The sequence below is a fragment of the Leucoraja erinacea genome, chromosome 31, assembly GCF_028641065.1.
Source record: "Leucoraja erinacea ecotype New England chromosome 31, Leri_hhj_1, whole genome shotgun sequence".
NCBI lineage: Eukaryota > Metazoa > Chordata > Chondrichthyes > Rajiformes > Rajidae > Leucoraja > Leucoraja erinaceus.
The window spans coordinates 23,344,804-23,367,329 of NC_073407.1; the positions used below are offsets into that span (position 1 = coordinate 23,344,804).

The 22,526-nt window shown below is 43.5% G+C and overlaps 1 protein-coding gene across 1 annotated transcript in view; it reads right to left on the minus strand.

Moving 5' to 3' along the window:
* The window catches only part of LOC129712119 (astrotactin-2-like), an 863,305-nt gene that overhangs the window by 94,890 nt on the left and 745,889 nt on the right, over window positions 1–22,526 (minus strand). Inside the window, 1 exon segment of the mRNA XM_055660334.1 lies at window positions 20,847–20,988. Within this exon segment, the coding sequence (XP_055516309.1) occupies window positions 20,847–20,988 (142 nt within the window).

A 22,526-nucleotide genomic window follows, 5' to 3' on the forward strand; every position in this document is an offset into this window, starting at 1 on the left:
GACTGGATAGACTTGGTTTATACTCTCTAGAATTTAGAAGATTGAGAGGGGATCTTATAGAAACTTACAAAATTCTTAAGGGGTTGGACAGGCTAGATGCAGGAAGATTGTTCCCAATGTTAGGGAAGTCCAGGACAAGGGGTCACAGCTTAAGGATAAAGGGGAAATCCTTTAAAACCGAGATGAGAATAACTTTTTTTCACGCAGAGAGTGGTGAATCTCTGGAACTCTCTGCCACAGAGGGTAGTTGAGGCCAGTTCAATGGCTATATTTAAGAGGGAGTTAGATGTGGCCCTTGTGGCTAAGGGGATCAGGGGGTATGGAGAGAAGGCAGGTACGGGATACTGAGTTGGATGATCAGCCATGATCATATTGAATGGCGGTGCAGGCTTGAAGGGCCGAATGGCCTACTCCTGCACCTAATTTCTATGTTTCTATGTTTCTATGAAACATGTTCCCGATGTTGGGGGAGCTCAGAACCAGAGGTCACAGTTCAAGAATAATAATAATAATAATAATAACTTTATTTATAAAGCACTTTAAACAACTGCAGTTGCCACAAAGTGCTGTACATGAGAACTCATGGACAAGAAGTTATTACAAACCATTAAAAACCGCAAACCAAAGGACTATAAAACAGTAAAAATTAAAAGACATTAAAAGCACTAAAAACAGGAGCAATGTCTCAGCCAGTGTTAAGGAGTAAGCCATTTAGAACGGAGACGAGGAAACACTTTTTCTCACAGAGAATGGTGAGTCCGTGGAATTCTTTGCCTCAGAGGGCAGTGGAGGCAGGTTCTCTGGATGTTTTCAAGAGAGAGCTAGATAGGGCTCTTAAAAATAGCGGAGTGAGGGGATATGGGGAGAAGGCAGGAACGGGGTACTGATTGGCGATGATCTGCTGTGATCACATTGAATGGCGGTGCTTGGCTCGAAGGGCCGAATGGCCTACTCCTGCACCTATTGTCTATTGTCTTTTGAGACCCTTCTTCAGACTGAGGAACTTCTCGAACAGTCTCGAGAAAGGTCTCGGCCCGAAACATCACCCATTCCTTCTCTCCGGAGATGCTGCCTGTCCCGCTGAGTTACTCCAGCGTGTTGTGTCTATCACCAAGGGATCAGCTCTACCATATGAGAATCATAAACAATAATGATTTTGAAGACTCCATGTACAATGTTTGACACCCGCTGCCAAATTAAACTAATCCACTCCCAACTAATCTGCAAGAGTTCAAAAAAGTCATTATTGATGTGAATGAACTAAAATCAGAAAATAAGGACACACAGATGTTGCAATAAAAGAATAGCAGATTGGAAACATTTGTTTTCATAGCCTTGACTTTTTGTATTAAGAACTTCAAGAACCAATTCTAAGGCCGGATAAGTTAAACAGGCAACATTTTATGAAGATCAAGTCTTATACGTAATATTTTACGTGAATAGGGAGATTATCAGTAAAAATATGTTCACACATCGCAACTCCCACAGAGAACATTACCACAATCTTGGCTCATTTCATTGCAGGGTCGATCCACGTCCCAATACAAAGTGAAATTCTGCAGGTGTCAGCTGTCTTATTTATCGCAACGGGGAGGACTATGTTAACAAAGAACTGCAGAGTGTTAAATAATATTAAACGCAGATAACCAATCAAATTTTTTTACAAACTACTTAGTGTGTACCAATTTTTCAAAGACTCTCAGTAACAGCTCAGTAATTTAACCCTTAGGTTCAAGTCATGATGGTCCTTGTACCAACTGTGTCCACTGGTGTCCTTTAGCCGGGCCAGAGAGATTCATTTTGGGAAGTCATGAAAGCTCCTCTGAAATTGGGGCCAATATTATAGAAACTGATATTATTGTCAAATGGCTTTTTTAACTGTTTTACAGTTTTAATTATCTTTTTACAAACTATGTTCTCGGGGTATCTAAATCTAAATGTTATTATTTATTTAAGGTATGGCATCGGATGGAAGCTGCATACCCAAATCTCGTTGCACTTATGTGCAATGACAATAAAAGATATTATTAATATTATTATTATGTAATTGTATGCAGGTCAGCGTCCGCTTGTTTGATCTTGAGCAGCAATATTGAGATGAAGGTACAAGTACAATAGAAAATAGGTGCAGGAGTAGGCCAGTCGGCCCTTCGAGCCAGCACCGCCATTCAATGTGAACATGGCTGATCATCCCCAATCAGTAACCCGTTCCTGCCTTCTCCCCATATCCCTTGACTCCGCTATCTTTAAGAGCCCTATTTAGCTCTCTCTTGAAAGTATCCAGAGAACCGGCCTCCACCGCCCTCTGAGGCAGAGAATTCCACTGACTCACAACTCTCTGTGAGAAAAAGTGTTTCCTCGTCTCCATTATAAATGGCTTACTCCTTATTCTTAAACTGTGGCCCCTGGTTCTGGACTCCCCCAACATCTGGGGGATGTTTCCAAACCCATAATAATCTTATATGTTTCAATAAGATTCCCTCTCATCCTTCTAAACTCCAGTGTTTACAAGCCCAGCCGCTCCATTCCCTCAGCAGATGACAGTCCTGCCATCCCGGGAATTAACATTGGAAACCTACTCTGCATTCCCTCAATAGCAATAGCAAGGACCTGGAGATGCTGGAATTCTGGGGAAAATACAAGGTGCTGGAGGATGGCATGGTGGCGCAGCCAGAGACCCGGGTTCGATCCTGACTACAGGTGCTTGTCTGTACGGAGTTCGTACATTCTCCCCGTGACCTGTGTGGGTTTTCTCCAGGATCTCCACACTCCAAAGACGTACAAGGTTTGTAGGTTAATTTTTTCTTGATACAAAAGGACTAACTGAACTTTTTTTTTTGAAGTTCATGTTCAAATATTTGCCGGTATCCTGATAGTCACTGATAATTTCATTTCATAAGGTAAGAATGTTTTCTACTTAAATATAGAAATACCTGCAACCGATGGTATTAGAAGAGACTGGGAACAAGAACTAGCTATAAAAATTTCAAAAGAGAGCTGGGATAAACACTTACTATATGTGCATAAATGCTCAATCAACGTGCGACATACTCTAATTCAATTCAAAACATTACATAGATTATATTATTCAAAAACTGAAATAAATAAACTTTTCCCCAATGTCTCACCCACTTGTGATAAATGCCAGTCACAAGAAGCTACCATAGCGCACTCTTTTGTTTTTTGTATAAAAATCCCAAAATTCTGGAACAAAATATTTGAAATCTTCACAAAATCAATTAAAATAAAACTTGTACCGAAAGCAGAATGGATCATTTTTGGAATATCGGAAGGTAACCCCGAACTAAACGTGTTTCAAAAGAACTCACTTAATTACGGACAAATAAACCGTTGTATTGTATTGTAATAATGGGAAAAAAGCTTATACTCAAATTCTGGAAAAACGCTCCAATACCAACAATAAAAATGTGGATTTCAAACATGTTCGAAACATTACACCTGGAAGAGATGAGACTCCTCCTAGCAGGCAAAGTAGACCACTTCCAAAAGACGTGGTCTGCATTTATGGAACAAGCATAAGGTGCAATAGTAATTTAAAAAATAAATGGTACCAGGATTTGGTAACGGGGGGTATAAAAAAAACCACGGTCGGTATATCCTTTTTAGCGGAGTTTTGTGTTATAATAGAGCGATTGTTTCTCCTTTTTTTTCTTTTCTTTCTAGTGTCTTATTTCCTTTCTCTACTTCCTTCTCTAACTTCTTCCCTAACGGGCTTTCTTTTCCCAACACTTTCCTGCACCTTCACGACTCTTGCTCACTTTCCTTACTTCTTTTATTTCTACCTTTTTTAAAGCTCGAAAAACGAAGTGGTACAACAAATGTAATAAGATATATATGATGTGTATTACTGTAATTTACTGTACTTCTAATTAAAAAAAAAAAAAAAAAAAAAAAAGAATATTTGCTATGCCAACCTCACTCAAAAATTGTGCATTATTAGTATATTAATAATATACTATTAATAATACCAACAATATACTATTAATATATAATTCTCCCAAACTCTCTTCTGCAGATTAGATTAGAGTAGAATTAAAGTCACTGTTAATAAAAGATAGACACAAATTGCTGGAGTAACTCAGCGGGACAGGCAGCATCTCTGGAGAGAAGGAATGGGTGATGTTTCGGGTCGAGACCCTTCCTCAGACTGGGAGTCAGGCGAGAGGTTAACTAGAGATATGGAAGGGTACAAAGAGCATATAAGGTGTGAAAAGGACTTGGGCAAGGGCATGCATAAAGAGGACATCATCTGGTGATTAATATGTGAGTGTGCTAACGCCATGAATAGGAGCACATTCACACTATGAGCATTTCGTTTAATTTATGTTTTGAGATTCAGTGTGGGTGGAAACGGGTCCTTCGGCCCACCGAGTCCGTGCCGACCAGCGATCCCCGCACACTAACATGATCCTACACACACTTGGGACAATTTACACACAAATACGAATCCAATTAATCTACAAACCTGAACGTCTTTGGAGTGTGGGAGGAAACCGAAGATCTCGTAGAAAACCCACGCGGGTCACAGGGAGAACATACAAACACCACCGTTAGTCGGGATCGAACCCGGGTCTCCGGCGCTGCAAGCGCTGTAAGGCAGCAACTCTACCGCTGTGCCAACGTGCTGCCCTTTACTAAATTATTTTTACTAAAAAAATAAACACTATTTTGACCCTGCACTGGACTGAATACCAGTTGGAGGCAAGTTGGAGTTTACCATCTTCTGGAAGTCCCTCAGCCCTTATCTCCAGATTTGGACGGCCTCTTATTCTAACTTTATACAGTTAGAATGGATAAAACAAACACTCATCTCTGTTGACTTTGGAGATAATGCTAAAGTTACAGTGTAAAAACATTTCTGCACCGTTCACCTGCAGCTATTTATTGACAGGGTGACAGAAGCGGTTACTATTTAGGCGAATATCATATTTCAGATCTGGAATTAAATCTCTGCAAACTCATTTTTTTCAAGTTAAAATCACCGCGAGAGAAATGAATATGTTGGGAAAGACACTCCCCACAGGAGAGAGAATACCGTGAACACATAGTCATCTCGATCAGCAGGGCAACAGGCCAAGGATGGAAAGTCTTGTTAAGTCACCAGAGCAATAAATAACATGGTTAGATGTTTGCCCACCAGCACTACAGGGGAATAAATAGCTTGGTGGACCCCCCCCCCCCCCCCCCCCCATTCCCAATCTGACCTTTCCGTCCTGGGCCTCCTCCATTGTCAGAGTGAGGCCCAGTGCAAATTGGAGGAACAGCACCTCATATTTCGCTTGGGTAGTTTACACCCCAGCGGTATGAACATTGACTTCTCTTCCTTCAGATAGTCCTTGCTTTCTCTCCCCAATCCCAGTTCTCCCACCAGTCTTAGGCCTCCACCTTTGTCCTGCCCCCTCCCCTGACATCAGTTTGAACAAACGTTGTCTACTCCTTTTCTCCAGAGATGCTGCCTGACCCGCTGAGTTACATTTTGTGCTTATCTTTGATTTAAACCAGCATCTGCAGTTCTTTCTTACACAGCTTAGTGGATAACTTGTCTTGACCTAATAGAAATTTGTTGCTGGACAGAAAATGCTGGAGTAACTCAGTGGGTCAGGCAGCATCTCTGGAGAGAACATGGAATAGGGATAGGTGACGTTTCTGCTCGAGACCCTTCTTCAGACTGAGAGTCAGGGGGGGAGAGAGAAAGGAGAGATATAAAAGGTACATAGAACAAATTAACGAAAGATATGCCAAAAGCAATTATGACTAAGGAAAGGTGGAGCCCACAATGGTCCATTGTTGGCCGTGGGAAGGTGATAACATGTGGAACAAACAGTGATACTCAACAGGCCGAGTGTGAAGCTAGTATTAGAGAGGGGAAGGGACGGGGAGAGAGGGGGTGCATGGTTTACTTGAAGTTAGAGAAGGGTTTCGGCCCGAAACGTTGCCTATTTCCTTCGCTCCATAGATGCTGCTGCACCCGCTGAGTTTCTCCAGCTTTTTTGTGTAACCTTCGATTCTCCAGCATCTGCAGTTCCCTCTTAAACACTGAATATTCATACCGCTGGGTTGTAAGCTGCCCAAGAAAAATATTCTCCCTAGATTCTCCCACTAGTGGAAACATCCTCTCTACATCCACTCCATCCAGGGTGTGAGATATGTTATGGATCCTGTGCTTGTTGGGACTGTCCGGGCAATTTCAAATACCTGCTTAAAATGTAGGTTCTTCTCTCTGAGTTGCCTCTTTTAAGTGAGCACATCCTTAATTCTATAATCCTCATGATCGCCCAATATCTCCTCCAAAGTTGCTCAGCTCAGCAATCTGTCTAAAGTCTGGAACAAAGCCGATCATCGTTCCATCTGGATGCCTATTCCAGCTGTTACAATTGCAGCGTTGCACTGCCGGGCTGCTTGGGGAGTTGTGGTTGGGTGAAGTGCTCATGCTGTTTGACTAATTAACCAACTTTTAAATATCTCGACCACTGATTTGACAGGAGCAAGCACAATTCAGTGAGGTTGCAAGTCCAATCATCTGCAACTGAAAGTGGATATCTCCAAATGCCATATTCAGCAGGAGAAAATTGCCAGCCTTTCTGTATATTCATTCCACAAGGCACGGTGGTGCAGCAGTCGAGTTACTGCCTTATAGAGTCAGAGACTGGAGAAGAAAGACTGGATAGACTCGGCTTGTACACACTAGAATTTAGAAGATTGAGGGGGGATCTTATAGAAACTTACAAAATTCTTAAGGGGCTGGACAGACTAGATGCAGGAAGACTATTCCCGATGTTGGGGAAGTCCAGAACTAGGGGTCACAGTTTAAGGATAAGGGGGAAGTCTTTTAGGACCGAGATGTGAAAATCATTTTTTACACAGAGAGTGGTGAATCTCTGGAACTCTCTGCCACAGAAGATAGTTGAGGTCAGTTCATTGGCTATATTTAAGAGGGAGTTATATGTGGCCCTTGTGGCTAAAGGGATCAGGGGGTATGGAAAGAAGGCAGGGATGGGATACTGAGTTGGATGATCAGCCATGATCATATTGAATGGCGGTGCCGGCTCGAAGGGCCGAATGGCCTACTCCTGCACCTATTTTCTATGTTTTTATGAGACCCAAGTTCGATCCTGACTGCGGGTGCTGTCTGTACGGAGTGTACAGGTGACTAGTGCACTGTTTTGTCTTCCGGCTGACTGGTTAGCACGCATAAAAGCTTTTCACTGTACCTCAGTACACGTGACAATAAACTAAACTGATAGGTGATAAACTTATTGATAGGTGTTCACTGGTTGTCGTGGGCTGGGTGGGCTGAGGGGCCTATTTCCCCACTATATTTCTAAACTAAACTTAACTGAGGCAATTAACTCAACTGATTCAAGGGGACAGGTTAAATGACTGAAATTTAACTCGTTCACTGTGAAACATTCAACATTCCCAGAGAAAGTACCTCAAAATCTCATGGAAGACACATTATCCCGGCTACTCCTTATTCACCCTGCATGTCATTTATCAGAATAAAACATTCAATTATTCAATCAGGAAATATAACTCTCATTGTTCAATAGTTAAAACTGTGTAAGGAGTTTGTTTTACTGTAGACACTCACTCATCTGAACAGTCAGGGCCTTTTTCCTCCCAGGGTGGAGAGGTCCACCACTAGAGGGCACAGCTATAAGGTGAGAGAGAGAATTTTTGATGGAGATGAATTTCTAATGGGTATGTTTTTTTTATGCAAAGGGTGGTGGGGGTCTGGTACGCGCTGCCAGGGGTGGTGGTGGAGGCAGATACGATAGTAGTGTTTAAGAGGCTTTTAGATAGGGAATAGAGGGATAAGGCAGACAAGATCAGTTTAACTTGGCTTCATGTTCAGCACAAACATCATAGGCCGAAGGGCCCAATTCTGTGCTGTACTCTTCTGTTCTACGTTCCATCAGAAGAGCACTGAACAATCATGCTATAAAACAAGACTCTTGCCAACACCCATCCCCATTCTTGCATCTTAAAGCTGCCGCTGATTATTGTCACAACCTGTAGTCGGACAGGAATATTTTAATATGAACTGCAATGGTCTTTGACTGGTACATTGAGCAGGGGAAAAAAAAAACCCGAACATAGACAATTCATAAGATCATTAGATCATAGGTGATAGGAGCAGAGTTAGGCCATTCGGCCCAACACACACCGCCATTCAATCATGGCTGATCTATCTCTCCATCCTAACCCCATTCTCCTGCCTTCTCTCCACAACCACTGACTCCTGTACTAATCTATCTATCGCTGCCTTAAATATACCCACTGACTTTGCCTCCACAGCTTCAGTGGCAAAGAATTCCACAGATTAGCCACCAAGTGAAATCCTGTAAGAGTGTCTCCTACTTTAGATCTTAATTTACAGATACAGCGTGGAAATGGGCCCTTCGGCCCAACAAGTCCTCACTGACCTGCGATCATCCCATACACTAACACGACCCTACACACAAGGGACAATTTACAGTTTTTTTGACCAAAGCCAATTAACCTACGAACCTGTTGCCTTTGGAGCGTGGGAGGAAACCAGTGCACCCGGAGAAAACCCACGCAATCACAGGGAGAGTGTACGACGTCCAGCAGCAACTGTACTGCTACTGTGCTGTGCTGCTACCAATTAGTTAACAGTCAATATTCAAGATTCAAAGACCCACTGACTTGGCCTCCACAGCCTTCTGTGGCAAAGCATTCCACAGAGTCATCACCCTCTGACTAAAGAAATTCATCCTCATCTCCTTCCTAAAAGAACGTCCTTTCATTCTGAGGTTTGTGACCTATGTTTCTAGTCCTAGACTCTCCCACGAGTGGAAACATCCTCTCTGCATCCACTCTATCCAAGCCTTTTCACTCCTTTTCAATGAGGTCCTCCCTCATTCTTCTAAACTCCAGTGAGTACAGGCCCAGTGCCGACCAGCGCTCATCATGGGTTAACCTTCTCATTAACCTGGGATCATTCTTTGAAACCTCCTCTGGGCCGTCTCCAGAGCCAGCACATCCTTCCTCAGATACGGTGCCCAAAATTGCTCCCAACTTTTGCACAATAGTGGCAAAGACACTGCTGTGACAGGTGTCAAAAATAAATTGTAAAGATTCAAGTAGACGACAAGGGAAAAGGTTAGATAGAGTGTCTAAAGTCCTCTTCATGTGTTACAATAATTCTGTGCTTGAAAGAAGGCTGAAACTGACCATGTGTAACCGACACTCACTGGGCTGTGTTTACTTTGCTGTGTCCATTTAGATACAGAGAGTGATAAAGTGCCTCCTACAATAAACAACACTTCAAAGGAAAATTCTGTATAATAGATGAATCTCTGTACGTGCAGCAATCTCCTAGATTGCTCCCAATGATCACTGTATTTGGCGGGCGCTCTTAAATAAAGTCTTGATTGTGGTACCCGATCTTTGTGTCGTGTTTTCATTTTATTTAACACGGGCAACCCAAAAGCTCATCTTTCCCTGTAAGTCTGTCAATGACAGAAGGTATGGAGAGAAATGGAAAGGGATACCTACTGTGAAGGTGATGGAATATAACCTATAGTTTGGTTTAGTTTGGAGATGAGTTTGGAGAGGATCTTTGGCCCACTGAATCCGCGCCGACCAGCGTTCCCCGCACATCCTAATTTGAGGAGGGACATTCTTGCTATTGAGGGAGTGCAGCGTAGGTTTACAAGGTTAATTCCCAGGATGGCAGGACTGTCATATGCTGAGAGAATGGAGCAGCTGGGCTTGTACATTCTGGAGTTTAGAAGGATGAGAGGTGATCTCATTGAAACATATAAGATTGTTAAGGGTTTGGACACGCTAGAGGCAGGAAACATGTTCCCGATGTTGGGGCAGTCCAGAATCAGGGGCCACAGTTTAAGAATAAGGAGCAAGCCATTTAGAACGGAGAAGAGGAAACACTTTTTCTCACAGAGGGTGGTGAGTCTGTGGAATTCTCTGCCTCAGGGGGCGGTGGAGGCAGGTTCTCTGGATGCTTTCAAGAGAGAGCTAGATAGGGCTCTTAAAAATAGCAGAGTCAGGGGATATGGGGAGAAGGCAGGAACGGGGTACTGATTGAGGATGATCAGCCATGATCACATTGGATGACGGTGCTGGCTCGAAGGGCCGAATGGCCTACTCCTGCACCTATTGTCTATTGTCTATTAACACTATCTACAGATACAAGGGGTGATTTTACATTTGTACCAAGCTAGTTAACGTACAAACCTGTACATCTTTGGAATGTGGGAGGAACCCGAAGATCTCAGAGAAAACCCACGCAGTTCACGGGGAGAACATGCAAACTACGTACAGACAAGCACCCGTAGTCGGGATCGAACCCAGGACCCCGGGTCTGTGGCGCTGTAAGGCAGCAACTCTACCACTGCGCCACCGTGCCGCCATAACTTCTGAAAACAATTTTTAAAATAATTCTTCTCTTTAACACAACAATCCGAAAATCGGTTAGTTAATGTGGGTTGGCCTGGTGTGGACATCACATTATAGGTTGGCAGTATTCTGGAAAGACAAAAGAATAGGCAAGAACGTGAGGAATTTCTAACATAGGGAATTAATCTAATATTGCTTTAGTGAATTCAGATGTAGCATGGAATATGACTCCAATATGCCCAGCACAAACGTTAACAATCAGATCCACTATTATTGCTCTACAGAGATCAATAGGAAGTAAAATGACAACATTCTTGTAGCTCAGAATGTTGCATGCTGTTTCATTTCTGCACCTTGCAACAGTATAAGGGTGATTTTTTTAACCACGTTTCCCAATTACACTTGCCCATGCAACTATTACAATGAACACAACAACAGAGCAAGGCAATGACTCCATTCAATTTAGGACTAAAACAATATTCTAATGTTGGAATTGACATGAAAACAACATGTTGAACTCCATTTGTCAGGCAGGAACGTGTTTTGAATTTAGATTTGTTTAGTTTAGTTTAGAGATACAGCGCGGAAACAGGCCCTTCGGCCCACCGAGTCCGCACCGACCACCGATCCCCGCACATTAACACTTTCCTACACACACTCGGGACAATTTTTTGTACCAAAGCCAATTAACCTACAAACCTGTACGTCTTTGGAGTGTGGGAGCAAACCGAAGATCACGGTGAAAATGCATGCAGGTCACGGGGTGAATGTACGAACTTCATACAGACAGCACCCGTAGTCGGGATCGAAGCCAGGTCTCTGGCGCTGCAAGCACTGTAAGGCAGCAATTCTACCGCTGAGCCACCGTGCTGCCCTTAATTAATGGGACTGTTATAACTTAAAGGAAAAACATTGCCTGTAATGGTTGTAAGCGACCTATTCTCAGTTCTTTCCGCCGTGATGATTGCATTAACTATTCAGAACTCAACAGAGCTGAAGATGGAAGGGAAATCCCTGATAACCACCAATCCTTGATAAGCAGAACCAATGTGTTGGCAGGAACTGCAGATGTTGGTTTACACCAAAGATAGACACAAAAAGCTTGAGTAACTCAGCGGGACAGGCAACATTACCGGAGAGAAGGGATTGGTGATGTTTCGGGTTGAGACGTTTCGAAATGTCACCCATCCCTTCTCTCTAGATATCCTGCCTGTTCTGCTGAGTTACTCCAACTTTTTGTGTCTATTTTCCTCTGCTTTTGTTCCTCAGCTAGACAGCACATGCTCTGTTTGGCAAAATACTGAATCCACGTGTCAGCCACTGTTATTCTGACTTCTATGGCTGCACACAGGGTTACATTATTGGTATAAAATTACATTTCTTAGAAATACCCCTGAACAGACTCCATCCCGGCCACAGAACCTGCTGTGGTTCAAATCTATAGTTATTTAAATTGATTGATGAGGGATAAATTTTAATAATTCCAGGAAATGCATGCATGGACATTGGAGCCGTGGCAAAGTGCACAATCCAAGCGGATTTTATCACAGATGGAAACATTTTCAGAGTATTTTTGAGGTGATGTGAAGGACTGAAGCATTTTCAAATAGGTTGCGAGAGAAAAAAAAAACATCCTTTGGTAATTTGTTTCATGCCCACTTTGACAGAGAACTGTACAGGGGAGGGATAGGCCCACGGGCCCACAATCAGGGCCCTGATCTCCTCCACCTGCACGTGATCCATATCCCTCCATTCCCTGCAGATGCATGCACCTATCCACAAGCCTCTTAAGCCCCTGTCCCACTGTACGAGGTCATTCCCGAGTTCTCCCGAGTTTTCCCCTGAATCGAACTCGGAGAATGTCCGTAGCGGGTCCGTAGGAGTTTGTGGATGTCCCATAGCGGCTCGTAACGGTAATGGTAGGTATACAAAGTAACAGTTTTTTTATCATCACCAGTATTTTTTCACTCGTGGACATTTTTTGCAGGGATGAATAAATGTCACGAGTTCACCAGATGTCCCGAGTACCGTTAGCATTACAATTGTCTATTGTCTATTATCTATTGATCAGCTAACTGCACTGTTTGTTACCGAGACACATATGCACAGAACCTAATGTCGTGGCTTGCCACCATATTCATTGAAGAATGCTAATTAGAGCTAAAGGCGGCACAGTGGCGCAGCGGGTAGAGCTGCTGCCTTACAGTGCCGGAGACCTGGGTTCCATCCTCTCTATTGGCGCTGTCTGCACGGAGTTTGGACGTTCTCCCCGTGACCGCGTGGGTTTTCTCCGGGTGCTCCGGTTTCCTCTCACACTCCACAGATGTACAGGTTAGTAGGTTAATTGGCTCCGGTAAAAAAATGGAGATTGTTGCTAGTGTGTAGGATAGTATTAGTACGGGTGATCGCTGGTCGGCGTGGACCCGATGGGCCAAAGGGCCTGTTTCCGCGCTGTATCTCTAATGTCTAAAGTCTAAAGCTCGCACGCAGCTGTTAAAAGCGAGGTGCTTCGAGGTTAGAAACAGTGAAGTAAGTCATCCTGGACACTTGGAGAAATGACCAAGGTAAGGAGATGAGAGTTGAATTCTCAAATGGAACGCAGTTAGTGTATAAATATTTAAACTCAATTATATCTTTTTTACTGCAGGTGATTCGATGAAAAGTTGTTGACAGACACAAACTGCTGGAGTAATTCAGCGGGTCAGGCAGCAACTCTGCAGAAAAGGAATAGCTGACCTTTAGAATGATAGAAGTCAAGTATCTTGGTCTAATTTCTGCAGGCAAAGAACCTTTAGGTTAGGATTCAGAGAAACTCTCTATTGCATGTCCTGTGATGACATCAATGGGGATCGACAACACATGGAACATCATTTGTGAGTGTCACAAAGAGTTTTATTTATGATCATTTTACTGCCTTAAACACAACCTCATACTGTTTCAACACACACCGTGGAATTGGCCTCCAGTTTCATCCCACGACCACCCATAACTCTCATGTCTGTGGCCTGTTTGGCCATATTTTTCAAGTGTCAAAGGCCATTTTTAAATCTATAATTAGAAGTGCAGTAAGATTGCCCAATAATTACGGATGTAATTGCATCCATTACCCTGAGCAAAGCGTTTTTATGTAAAGGTTATGTATTCTAGTTAAGCCTCCAATGAGTACATAAATCACATCAGAGCAAATGCATTCTTCCCTGTATTGCAGTACAGAAAACAATTGGAAACATGGTAATCTTAAACTAATTCTATAATTGCAGTGGATTGCTTCTCTTAATTTTCCAGCATCTAGAAAACATAGTCTGGTCAACTTCAATTATTCAAGAGACTAGACAGCCCTTTGGAAATGTTGTCAGTGCATTAGTGCTTCTTAAGTGCACAGGTTCACAGTCATGCCTTCTTGGTTGGCAAAGTACACTAACCTACTTTGACCTCAAATCCTGGGAGAAATGTATCAACTTCCTCCAATGTCCACTATCGAGGCTATTTGTTACTGGTAAAAAATTGCAATTTAAAAAAAAAAGATCAAAGTTCATTCTGAATTCCTCCATTTCTATTTTTGTTCGGACTACGCTCTGAGTTAGTGTTTCTGTTGTCAGGGTGTAGCAACTCAGAAAAGTTGAGAGGCTGATTTAACGCTGGCTGATATTCAATATTGTCAGGGATATTCACTATTGTCAGGACTCTGAAGTTCACCATCCATAGCACAAGTTGAAAAGAAATTTAAAGAGCTCAGTGCCTCTGCATTTTCTCTCTGGCAATCAATTGGTTGCAGGTGAGATGGCTATCAACACTGCCAGTCAAATGTCTAAGCAGCAATTGCATTAACAGGAAATCCAGCTATATGCTTGTCAAAGGACAACTACAATCTCAATGAATAACATTTCCGGCTTGCAAGAGGAACAATTTTGAATTATTTTTTGTGTGGGGAGGAAAAATGAAATCAGGTGAGTTACTCGTTTAACCCTTAAGACAGAATCCCCAGTCAACTCTAGTGTGTTCTGAATTGTGTTCACTACCCAGGTTCATAAATGTTAGGAGAAGAATTAGGCCATTCGGCCCCTAAAGTCCACTCCGCCGTTCAATCATGGCTGATCTATCTTTCTCTCTCAACCCCATTCTCCTGCCTTCTCCCCATAACCCAACATCCGTACTAGTCAAGAATCTGTCAATCTCCACCATGGAAATATCCAATGTGGTCTTTGGGAGAACATGCAAACTCCACACAGGTGGCACCCGAGATCAGGATCAAACTTAGGTTTGGTTTAGTTTAGAGATCCAGCCCGGATATATTAACGTGGCTCCACAGCCATCGTGGCAGAATGATCTGAATCAGTGCAGTAGAGCCAAATGCATCAGCATAATCAGAGTGCCATTATCCCTTCGTTAAAATAGGCTACCGAGTTTAATAAAAACATGCATGACTAAAACCACACAGCTTACTTTCAACTCTGAGATTCTTTATTGCTGGTTCTCGGTGCATAGATGCGGATGTGGAAACACACAGGGATGGTTCTCGGTGCATAGATGCGGATGTGGAAACACACAGGAGTTAATTTGGAAGTCCCAGAAGAGCAGGCCATTTTAATTTTATACTTGATCAAAAGTGAAAAAAATAGCGAACATGAATAATAGCTGAGAGAATTAAAAGCAGTAATTAGATCTCAGAGTTCAGATGATAAATTGCTTAAACTCATCGCTTCACACTCAGAAAGTAATATGACCCTTCAGTGTGATTAGTTTCCTTCCAGAAGCTAGTATTCCCAAAATGTATAGAGATGGCCAGTAAAGTAGAAGGCCATATATCACAAATTCTCAAATGCACCCTGTAGGAAAAGATACAGATTATGTCACTTCTATTTATACTACAATTCATGAACCTACATGCATTGCCTTAAACATTAGAATTGTCTTTCTTTCTGTATTGCATTAACCTTTGTGGATATATATCTCCATAATGTATCATCTTGACCCAGTTCCATTATCTGCACATTTCTAAGTATATTGCTTTATCAGACATCAGTCTGAAGAAGGGTCTTGACCCGAAACGTCACCCACTCCTTCGCTCCAGAGACGCTGCCTATCCCGCTGAGTTACTCCAGCATTTTTGTGTCTACCTTTGTTTTATCTTACTCAGTGTTCTGTGGATTTTATTAAACCTTTAAACTTAAAGAGCCATTCTCACAAAGTAAAAATCATGTACGCTGTGCGGGTTTCTGCTTACGTTGATGGGGCTCAGAATTCCAATCCCCCCTGCCGAGCAAAATGCATCTTCAGAAGTGAAATGAAGACGAAGGGGGAATATTTGAGGAACAGTGGCCTTGAAATTCAATATCCAGTGTTCAGTGTCAAAATTTCATTCACCTTGGGCGGTAGCATAGTGCTAGTGTAGCGTTTTCTCACCCACCTTCTCCTCACTCCTTACACATTAGGTGCCATTAATGGAGGCTAGTTAATCTACAAACTAGCATGCCTTGGCGATTTGAGGGGAAACAGGAGCAACTGGAGGAATCCAATGTGGTCATTGGGAGAACATGCAAACTCCACAAAGACGGCGCCCGAGATCAGGATCAAACTCGGGTGTAGTTTAGTTTAGTTTAGAGATACAGCGCGGAAACAGGCCCTTCGGCCCCTCGAGCCCGCACCGACCAGCGATCCCCGCACATTGTCCCTACACATTGTCCCTACACACTACACACTACAAATTGTCCCTACACACACTAGGGACAAGTGACAGTGATGCCAAGGCAATTAATCTACAAACCTGTATGTCTTTGGAGTGTGCGAGGAAACCGAAGATATCGGAGAAAACCCACGCGGTCACGGGGAGAACGTACAAACTCCATACAGACAGCACCCGTTGTCAGGATCGAACCTGGGTCTTTGGAGCTGTTACGTAGCAACTCTACCACTGCGCTACGGTGTGGCCTTTGGCACTTTGGTACTGTGCCATGAGGCTTTGTCCTCTTACAGTGTGTTCTCTTCCTTGTATCAAATATACCGTGTTTACCTTGACCTGCATTACAACCACTCCACTAGCATTCTCCTCATTATTCTACATTCATTGCATTGACCTACATGCATTGCCTTAAACATGCATGCATTGGCTCTCATTTTGACTTTCATTGTACATTGGGCGGCACGGTGGCGCAGCGGTAGAGTTGCTGCCTTACAGCGCTTGCAGCGCCGGAGACCCGGGTTAGATCCCGACTACGGGTGCTGTCTGTACAGAGTTTGGGTTTTCTCCGAGATCTTCGGTTTCCTTCCACACTCCAACGACGTACAGGTTTGTAGGTTAATTGGCTTGGATTTGTATACTTGGTATAATTGTAAATTGTCCCTAATGTGTGCAGGCTTGTGTTAATGTGAGGGGATCGCAGGTCGGTGTGGACTCGGTGGGCCGAAGGACCTGTTTCCGCGCTGTATCTCTAAACTAAACTACCTGCCAACTAAACTAATTGCCTTGCCTGCACTAGTCCTTAGGGTTGACGTATAACTAAATAATCATGACCCACCAAGGCAAATCTCTTTTCACCAAATGTGATAGACTTTAATATTGTCCTTATCAGTATATCAGTTCCGTTTAGTTTATTGTCACATGTACTGAGGTACAGTGGAAAGCTTTTGTTGTGTGCAAGCCAGCCAGCGGAAAGACAACACATGATTACAATCGAGCCATTTACAGTGTACAGATACATGATAAGGGATTAATGTTTAGTGATCATAGTTAAAGAAATGTTATTGTAGGAGTAGAGATTTAAGGATGCAGATCTGCTTCTGTGGCCAGCAGGTAAATAGTCGCCTGAGTTGGGCACCAGTTTGGAAGCAGGTCACAAGGAATACAAAGAGAATCTTTCCAAGAATGTAATGTACTTTGTTTTAAACTGAGCATTTTATGATTAAATTGAATAGCTTATTCATAAAACGGTCAGAAAAAAAAGATCAATTGTAAATATTTTCAAATAAAGAACACAGAAGCACATTCCTTATCAGTGGGCTTACTTAAATAGCTTCTTTTGAACGTAAATCCCCAGCTGGTATGGTGGGAGTCAACCTTACATCCAAGCCTCAAGATACTCGCTCAGTAAACTAAGCGCCTGGCTTCTTTCATCCATTTTGATACCACCAAGCATAGCTTCCTTTAGTTTAGAGATACACCGCACGGAGACAGGAGAACGGTGAGTAAGCTGGCGAAAAATCGTAGCGCTATCGCGTACCGTTTTTGCGCAGATAGAAAAACCACGCAAACCGGATGAGCGCAAAATCAGAGTTTTAGTTTTATGCATCGATAGGTGAATAGTTAAAAGGCACCTACCTGCCGTAAGTAGAACTGATATTCTCATAATCTGCAAGATTTTACATGAATCAAAAACATTAGAAGGAAATAAGATGTTTTTTAGTTTTTTAATTTTGGACGTAGAGCTTTAGACGTAGGCCCTTTGTCCCACCGGGTCTATGCCGACCAGCGATCACCCATACAGGCAGTGACTAGTGGCGTGCCGCAAGCCTAGGTTCTGGGACCTCAGTTGTTTAGAATATATATTAACGATTTAGACGAGGGAATTAAATGTAACATTTGCGGATGACACAAAGCTGGGTGGCAGTGTGAGCTGCGAGGAGGATGCAATGAGGCTGCAGGGTGAATTGCATAGGCTGGGTGAGTGCGCAGAAGCATGGCAGATGCAGTATAATGTGGATAAATGTGAGGTTCTCCACTTTGGTGGCAAGAACAGGAAGGCAGATTATTATCTGAATGGTGTCAGATTAGGGAAAGGGGAGGTGCAACAAGACCTGGGTGTGCTTGTACATCAGTCACTGAAAGTAAGCATGCAGGTACAGTAGGCAGTGAAGAAAGCTAATGGCATGTTGGCGTTCATTGAGAGAAGATTTGAGTTTAGGAGCAAGGAGGTCCTACTATATTTGTACAGGGCCCTAGTGAGACCACACCTTGAGTATTGTGTGCAATTCTGGTCTCCTAATTTGAGGAAGGACATTATTGCTATTGATGAAGTGCAGCGTAGGTTCACCAGGTTAATTCCCGGGATGGCGGGACTGATATATGATTACTGAATGGGTCGACTCGGCATGTATTCGCTGGAATTAAGAAGGATGAGAGGGGATCTTATAGAAACATACATTTCTTAGAGGATTGGACAGGCTAGATGCAGGAAAAATGTTCCTGGTGTTGGGGGAGTCCAGAACCAGGTATTACAGTTTAAGAATAAGGAGTAGGACATTTAGGACTGAGATGAGGAAAAACCTTTTCACCCAGAGACTTGTGAATCTGTGAAATTCTCTGCCACAGAAGACAGTGGAGGCCAATTCACTGGATGTTTTCAAGAGAGAGTTAGATTTAGCTCTTAGGGCTAACGGAATCATGGGATATAGGGAGAAAACGGGAATGGGGTACTGATTTAGCCATGATCATGTTGAATGGTGGTGCTGGCTCGAAGGGCTGAATGGCCTTCATCTGCAGCTATTTTCTATGTTTCTAAACACCAGGGAAGCTGGTGGGCAAGCATGAGACCCATCACACACAAACCTTGTCATGTCAAACACCGCCAGGGAACTTGATCTCCAAGCAGCGCAAGAAACAAACACGGAAACGTATCAACAAAATGTGTTCAGCTGCGGCTTCTGCTACTGTCAGGCAAAGAACTAAATAAAAGCACCTTCTGTAGGTGTTAAACACTGCAGGCCAAGTTTTCAATGACTATTGTACCAACAAAAGCAACCTGCAAACCATCGTTACCGACAGAGAAATATTCATTCTCGAGGACATGTTGCAAGCCAGATGTTTGTACAAACTTGCAGCAGCAAATAGACAATAGAAAATAGGTGCAGGAGTCGGCCATTCGGCCCTTCGAGCCAGCACCGCCATTCTATGTGATCATGGCTGATCATCCCCAATCAGTACCCCGTTCCTGCCTTCTCTCCATATCCCCTGGCTCCGCAATCTTTAAGAGCCCTATCTAGCTCTCTCTTGAAAGTATCCAGAGAACAGACCTCCACCGCCCTCTGAGGCAGAGAATTCCACAGGCTCGCAATTCTCCGTGTGAAAAAGTCACAAAATTAAGATTTAGTTTACAATTTACGATCAATTCTTTTGTTCCCGTCGTTATTTCCCCCCCGCAAATTCTGTTTGGAATCTCCGCTGAATATCATTCGATAGATCCCATTTTTTTCCTTCACTCCAGGGGAATTGCCGGGATTTGTAATTCATCTCAATGTTCCTTCAAGCAATCCAAGGGGAAAAGTATTATATGGAGTAAAGAAAAGTGCCTTTCCATGTTTTTTTTGTTGTTTTTTTTGTTTTTTTTTATTAGAAGTTAATACAGTACAAAACAGTACAGTGGAACCTAATTTTCGGTGCCAACTATGTAATACCGTAATCCATTCTATGTACAACCTATAGTTTTATGTTATGAGAAGGAAGTAAGACAAGAAAAAGAAAACAATAGAAAGAGAAAGAAGTGGAAAAATAGATGGTAGAGAGTAGAAAAACGTGAAGTGTGTATATAAATAAAAAAAAATTTAAAAAAAGAAAAAGTGGAAAGTAGAAATAGAAGTAGAAATGTTTTTTGTATTTATTAGATATCAATTAAAATATTAAGAGGCGAGGATAGAAGGCCGTTTGATGGACGGTCAAGATGAATCCCAGTTTGCGAGACCTCTGGTCAGTGTGGCGAGGCAAAGGCAGACCGATAGCAGGACATGTGAGAGGTTCCATTAGATTCGATGAGATTTTATATAATTTTATGGTCACATGTGACAATTCGCAGTGAGGTGCCTTGTTTTGCATAACTAGGTATACAAAGAGTCACCACGTAGAGGGCACTGACAAAGTTACACAGTACCCCTTTTTAGCCACAATGGTTCCCCCCCCCTCCTTAGTTCTCGCCACGTCATAGAGCTATTGACTGATACAGCGTGGATATGGGCATTTCGGCCCAACTTGCCCACACCGGCTAACTTGTCCCAGCTACACCAGTCCAAACTGCCTGCATTTGGTCCTTATCCCCCCAAACCTGTCCAATCCATGTACCTGTCTAACTGTTTCTTAAACGTTGGGGTAGTCCCAGCCTCAACTACCTCCTCTGGCAGTACACCCACTACCCTTTGTGTGAAAACGTTACCCATCAGATTCCCATTAAATCTTTTCCCCTTCACCTTAAACTTAAGGTCCTCTGGTCCTCGATTCACCTATTCTGAGCAAGAGACTCGGTGCAGTCCACCCCCTCCACTCCACCCCCACTTTGTTCTTGACAGCCCGCCACTCCACACGACTATTTGTGTTCAGCGGCCCAAGAATGGTCCACGATCAAAAATTCACGTGATGTGATCTTTATAGATGCTCCCAGTTTGAATAGGCAGCCCCTGAGTGCCGTGTCGTGCCTGCCTGTGTACAAGCAGGTGACCGCGTGTAATGAATTGTTGCTTACTTGTAAAAACTGTCCGGCTCCAGGCACTTGAAGATTAAGGAGTATGTGGTAGAGTCGGAGGCAAGCCCGTGGTTTCTCCCCACCACCACACAGGTCGACCCCAGGCCTGAAAGAAGGTCATCGGCAAAGCTCAAAGATTCCCCTGTTAAAATAAAACAAACAGAGGGATGAAGCTGATGAGTTACTTTAAGCATGGACTGGTTAAAGCTGCTTGACGTGTATCACCCTGACACTTCCATGGGCTGTTCTTGTGCAGGGGAAGGGTGGGGGTGGTGGGATGAACGGGGGTGGGGGTGACAGGACTGGGGTGGGGGTGGGGGTGACAGGGTGGGGCTGTGGTGACAGGGTGGGGGTGGGGTGGGGGTGGGGGTGATGGTGGGGGTGGGGGTGGGGCTGGGGTGATGGGGGGGGGGGGGTGACGGGGGGGTGGGGGGGGGGACGGGGGTGGAGGGGTGTGGGGTGATGGGGGGGGGTGGGGGGGGAGGGAAACTGGGTCATCCTTTTCCCTGTGTCTTTATTTTTCTTTCAACCACATTCGTGAGATCTTTTACAGAAAAAATAAACAACGTCCAGTGTTTCTAAAGACGTTTGTTTCTCAGTTTCCCGCAGGCTATTATTTTTCTGAAGATTAAATATGCTCACTTTCGCTTTAACTCTGTGAAAGAGGACTGAGATGCGTTAGGTCAGAGTTATTCCACTCGATTTGTCTGTAGACGCACGCACGTGCGTGCATGTGTGTGTGTGTGTGTGCGCGTGTGCGTCTTGCATGGGTTTTCGTTCAGACATACAGCTTGGAACAGGCCCTTCGGCCCACTGAGTCCGTGCTGACCATCGCCGATCACCCGTTCAAGCCAGTTCTATGTTACCCCACTTCCCCATCCACTCACGACAAGTTTGGGCGATTTCACAGGGGGTCAATTAACCTACAAACGTACACGTCTTTGGGACGTGGGAGGAAACTCAGTCTTGTCGGCGCTGCCTTACAGCGCCAGAGACCCAGGTTCAATCCTGACTACGGGTGCTGTCTGTATGGAGTTTGTACATTCTCCCCGTGACCTGCGTGGGTTTTCTCCGTGATAGCTCGCACGTTTTGGTAAAATCATAAATTGTACCTTGTGCGTGTAGGATAGTGTTAGTGTACGGGGGTCGCTGGTCGGCGCGGACTCGGTGGGCAGAAGCCTGTTTCTGTGCTGTATCTCTAAACTAAACTAAACTAAACTGAACTGAACTAAACGTCCTATTTTACTGTGTGTGGCCCCATTATCATAGATTTTCTATTGTAATCACCATGTTTCAAATTGAAAGCATACTATGTGACTTTAATAACTGGCTTAAAACTATAAAGGCAATTACAAAAACATTTGTGGGGGGGGGGAGGGAAAATAACTTTCACCTTACAGTTCAACTGTCAGAGGCTAGGAACACTGTTTCCTTAAGAATAGGCTGCAGCTATTTATCTTACATAAACAAATGTCTTCAAGCGAGGGATAGAGGTAATGAGCTGCCAGTGTGAGATATATTTGCAGCTTGATGATATTTACATTTCATCAATCAGTTCTATGATTTTATCACCATGTAAAATCCATACAATTCCCCTGAAGTCCGTGCAAAAGTTCCACAACAGGGACATTATTCTTCAAGTCAAACGCACACCATTCCTAGAGAGTCGTAAGCAGCAAG